The sequence below is a fragment of the Primulina huaijiensis genome, chromosome 18, assembly GCF_012295235.1.
Source record: "Primulina huaijiensis isolate GDHJ02 chromosome 18, ASM1229523v2, whole genome shotgun sequence".
Taxonomy (NCBI): domain Eukaryota; kingdom Viridiplantae; phylum Streptophyta; class Magnoliopsida; order Lamiales; family Gesneriaceae; genus Primulina; species Primulina huaijiensis.
Genome location: NC_133323.1, coordinates 9,080,378 through 9,085,699, shown reverse-complemented (window position 1 = coordinate 9,085,699; position 5,322 = coordinate 9,080,378). Strand labels below are relative to the sequence as shown.

The 5,322-nt window shown below is 33.1% G+C and overlaps 1 protein-coding gene across 1 annotated transcript; it reads right to left on the bottom strand.

Moving 5' to 3' along the window:
• Positions 1-789: 789 nt before the first annotated feature.
• Positions 790-4,511, bottom strand: LOC140964822 (WPP domain-interacting tail-anchored protein 2). The gene is made up of 5 exons (XM_073424769.1): positions 4,296-4,511; positions 2,967-3,520; positions 1,759-2,891; positions 1,434-1,622; positions 790-1,163 (listed from the first exon to the last, which is right to left on the bottom strand). Exons 2-5 carry the CDS (start codon positions 3,502-3,504, stop codon positions 921-923), a joined length of 2,103 nt encoding a protein of 700 aa, XP_073280870.1. The 5' UTR covers positions 3,505-3,520; positions 4,296-4,511; the 3' UTR covers positions 790-920.
• Positions 4,512-5,322: the final 811 nt, after the last annotated feature.

Here is a 5,322-nt window from a genome sequence, read left to right as displayed (position 1 = left end):
AAATGTTTGAAATCGCACTGTACATTGTAATTCAATTTGAATTTAGTGAAAAAATCGCCCAAAACACGCTGTTATCACCCCTAACCGGCAGTTCATGGGGTGGTTTTTTTAATTAATTTTATTTACAAATAAATGTTTAGTTCGCTTGTTTTTAGTACTAATCTATGAATAAAAACACATAATGGTATTTTTTCCCTATCTTTTAACAATATTCTAATTTTATTTTGGATGAAGGATTGAACGTAATTCCATACAATCCGCAAGCACTATAAATAACGACGACGTGACACATATATTGTGTGTATATAATATATGTTTATTTGTTTATATATAATATATGTTTATTTGTCAAATAATTGTTTTAAATATAATTTTTAAAATTTAAATGATGATTAAATAAACTGAGAAGTGATTTACTAAATATATAAGAAATAGTTGAGAGAAATGTGGATGAGACGTGTTAAAAGTACAAATAAATACATAAAATAAAATCTCTATTTATATAAAATGTTGAAATAAAATTGAACGGTTTTTTTAGTATAATTCATATCAAAGTAGGTACTCTAATTGCTAGTATAGATACTAGAGTGGGTCTTTAATAAGACGGTCTCACGGATCTTTATTTGTGAGATGAATTAATCATGTCTATATTTATAATAAAAAGTAATATATTTGACATAAAAAGTAATATTTTTTCGTGGATGATCCATATATCTGTTTTACAAAATTGACCCGTGAGACCTTCTCATAGGAATTTTTGTGTAGATTAATATAGATAAGAACCACAAATAATTCAAATCTATGCCGACTTTTTTTTATCACCACCAAAGTCAGGAAAATAACAAAACCATAATTCTTCAAGAACCATATACAGAAAAGGGGCAATTTATATGGAATCCTTAGAGTGCTAATACGAACTATTAATTTTCAATCAGTACAAAGGTGACAAGTTTCTTTCGAAACAATTGTGCTGCAAAAACTGAGAGCAACACAATAAGAGCAGCAATGAACAAAAGAGTTCTCCGGGAATTTCCGGTCGATGACGTGCCATCAGCTTCGGAGTTTAGAATCAAACCTGCTCTGGGCTTTGCGGAATTGGTTGAACTCGTTTCATTCCAATGTATTGAAGTGGTAACCGATACATCATTGAATGACTTGTCTTCCTGATTCACATTTTTCATGGGGTCATTTTCTAACACACAAAAGTCACATTCTTGATTCGAATGAATTACCACAATCCTCATGATCACTAAGCATCATAATTTCAGAAATCCCCTCTATCAGATACTTCTCCAATTAGCATATGATCTCAAAAAATAAATAAATAAATTCGTGACATGTAGAAGTGGGGTTTGTAAGCTAAACATCTTGTTTTAATCAAAAGTTAATATGACTCCAAACTGTTTAAAGGGATCACATAAGGAGGAACCAACCTGGAATTTGTTGGATGAGAGCTCAGTCACTGTAACTGTTGAAGCTATTGAAGATTCTCCATCAACTAAATCTATCTGGGATGATAGGAACCCTTTGTCATTACAGCTCTTGGTCGTTACAGGTTCGTGCTTCTGATTATTCCATATATTTGCTCTCAACATTTTGTTTTCCTTGGTCAAAGAGGTCAGCTGCACTAATTCAAGTCCTTCAGTTTGTTTGTTTTTTTCAAAAATTTTATTCCAATAAAAGATTTAGATGTCTATGAAAAAATGCAAACACGTTGTAACAGCAACAAGAAATCAGAAATACTGTAAATGAGTAAACCTGTTTCTGTATACGTTCCCTCTCCACAGCTAGTTGCACGACTGTATCCATTATAAAATTGGCTTTGATGTTAATGTCCTTTGCTCTTGCTTTCGTTTCAGCATTTTCTTGGTCCGAACATGACTCCATGGATTCGATCCGGGATCTCAGAAAATCAAGTTCTTCATTAAGTTTTGAATTTGTGACAGACAACTCAATACATCGTTCCTCTGTGCTCTCGGCCTTACTTTCAGCTTTCGAGACCTTTTGTTTCAGATCATCAATTAATATTTCCATATCCCATATTGCATTATACAAATTGTTCTGCTGTTCTAGGCTTGCTTCTGAAGATAACCTCGCATGCTGCAGCTGGAGATCTAATTCCAATACTTGCTTCTCAAATAAACTCGCTTTTTTAGTGTCGCTGTCACTACTACCTTTGAGAAAGTCCAATTCTCCTGAAAGTTCCAGATTTGATTGTGTTAAATGTGTTATTTTCTCCTTTGCCCTTTCAGCCCGAGTTTCTGAATCATATATGCTTTCTTTTAGAGACTCCATTTCTTCCTCCATTTCTTTAAGTTTCTGTTGACTCATTTCATTGGATAAATCCCCCTCCTTAAGCCGGGACTCAGCTTCATCAAGTTTTCCTTCAAGAATTTTAACTCTGTTTCTAAGACGTGTCGCCTCAGCGTTATCAGCAAGGAGAGTGGCTACATTGCTATCGAGTCTTTGGATTGAAATTTCTTTTGAATTTAACTGATTTATGCAATCTTGGAGTTTCGATTTTGTTTCTTCTTCTCTCCTGATAGAATTGCCAAGATTCAATTGAAGAACCTGAAGTTTTCCCAGCATTTCTTTCGCAATTCCCATCAACACCTCGGCTGTATTATCTGCCTCCAAAAATCTCCCCCAAGCAACCTCTGCCGCCTCTTCCATGCAAACTGATACTTGTTCTATTAACCGTGTCTTCAAATTAAGGTCTTCTTCATTTTGTTTAGATTTTATTAACTCTTTCTCAAGTTCCTGCTCTCCCATTAGAGATTTTTCCAGCATTTTGAAGATACGTCTTTGTTCAACTGTCTGTATTTGTGGTTTCCACTCTGCGCTTGATTGTTGAAATTCTTCTTTTGCACCCATAATAACATCGGATTTCCCTGTTTACAGACATGTTTTATTAGATAATTTACAAAATACATCGATAACTCGAGAGGACAAATGGTATTACTTACATCCATTTGGTTTAAATGAGATTGAGGACATCTGCAACTTGGCCAATTGAATCTTCATCTCCAAAACCCGTTCTTGTGACCGTTTTACAATTTCTTCCGAATCATGCAATTTGCTTACCATCCCATTAACTAATTCCACTGATTGCCCTGAAGAAGATATCTTATGTAGGGAGTCGACTATTAGATCTTGAAGACCACACATAAGATTGTCCAGTTCTCGTAACTCGAGATTTAATATAGCAGTCAGTAAATCAAACGTAAAAGTTTTCTCAATCATTTCTGCCGAAATTTCATCATCTTCAGTATCAATCATGCCAATATTATTCTCCCCCACCAAGACGTGCAATAAAAGATGTTCCAAATTGGCCAACTTGTCACAAGAGTAGGCCAAAGTCATATCCACTTCAGAAGACACTTTCAAGGCATTTTGTAGCTCGCCAGTGTCCTTCGAGTTGTATGGTAGACCTTCGTGCCAAAACTTTTGCATGTCTGGATTTGCAATATCAGAAGCACTAGCAGCAGAGTCATTTGCCGCCATGGTCACAATGTTCAAGCTGGACACCGCAAATCAGAAACAAGAATCAGCAAAAGAGAATCAGTCCTAACAAAAAACAAAAATTCAGGCTTCAACTAAAGTTTTCTGAGTTTCAAACATCAATTATAAGACAAGGAGGAATCAACACATCGCAGAATTCAAAGATACATAAATATTTTGTGAAATTTGAGCAACAGCTTATGGTCTCCCGAGAAAGCACAAGGTTCAACACAGGCCAGTTAGGCACTAGGAGTTAAGAGACTTCAAAGCTCCGATTACTCTTTCGAAATCGAAATTCCATTCCACCCATAGTCAGCAAATCTAAGTGGAAAAAATATAATATGCTCTGAAAATCCACTCTTAACTAAAAGAACTAATCTCAAGCAACAAAAAGCCCTAGAAAACTGGAAAAGTTCAGGAAAATATTTGTTTAGCAAAAGGAGCACTATCACCCCTTTTTCCCAAATCATCAGTGCCACACACACAAACACACAAATGAGAGTGTTAAGCTGCACAATTTGCATATGGGCAATATGTAAAAAAGCAAGAATCACATTTTTTTAGGCCAAAAATAAACTAAGCTGCTCATCTTTTTACAAGAAACCAAAAATTCGCAAGAAAATGACCAAACAAACCAATTCTAAGGTTTACACCTACAAATACAGCAGTTAGTAACATTCTTAACCAAAGTCAACAATTATCCAGCTAAAAAATTGATCGAATAAACCAGATTCTTCCCATTCCGCTATCAAGTTCAGAAGAAACTCGAATTCTAAGGGGTAAAAATTGCATACCTCGAGAAAATAATTTGTGGGTTTCTTGAATCCTCGGTTTAATGAGCAAATGGCGGGTCTCATTCAAGAACTCCCATTTCCGAATTCTAGAGAGTTTGCGGGGCCGACTTCGAAGTTCGTATGGGAACAAGATTAAAGACGAAAACCAAGCGGTCAACTTGGCAAGATTGTCCTAATCGAACTTAATTAGGATGTAATCACATGATTAAAAAGGGTAGTTTGATGATCATTTGCCTGCGATTATTATCAATCATTTTGGTCTTTGATATATTGAATTTAATTTAATGGTATTTTTTTGGTAAATAAACATTGATGGCCTTGAAAGCATGTCAAGAAAAGGTCATAAAACTCAAATGTTGCGCATTTTTTTGGGGAACTTGTAATTTTATTGTTTATATATTTATTTATTTATTATTTTTAATTTAGTTATTTATATTATCAAATTTTAATATTAATTTTTATTTTATAATTTCAATCATTTTAAAATACTTACGCATATAATAACATCAACATTTTCGTAAAAAATAATAATATTGTCAATATTGAAAAGTACGATACTAAAAATAAAATTTAACAATATAATATATCACAATTGTAAGTTGCAAAAATAAATGTAATGTTTTGAAATTGGACTGGACTAACTTGTTCGACAAGTTCGATTTGGAATCGGTATTGGGTCCAGTCCGAACCAAGTCTAACAATTATTTTACGGTCAAACAGGTCAAAACCGATGAAAATGGTCAAGAACCGGTCAGACCGTTCGCGAACCGTGAAAAATCGATCTGATTGAATCATCTATTTTTAATTTTTTTAGAATTTGATTATTTTCTTATATTTCTTATATTTTAAATTTTATTTTTAGTTGTATATATATAATTATTTGAATTTTTTATTTTGTTAAAAATATTATTTTAATAGTATCGGAGTTTATTTTAATTTTTTTCTAAAATATTTATACATATAATTATATTTGATTATAAGTATGTTGTTTAGATTTTAAATTTTGATATATATATATATATATTAT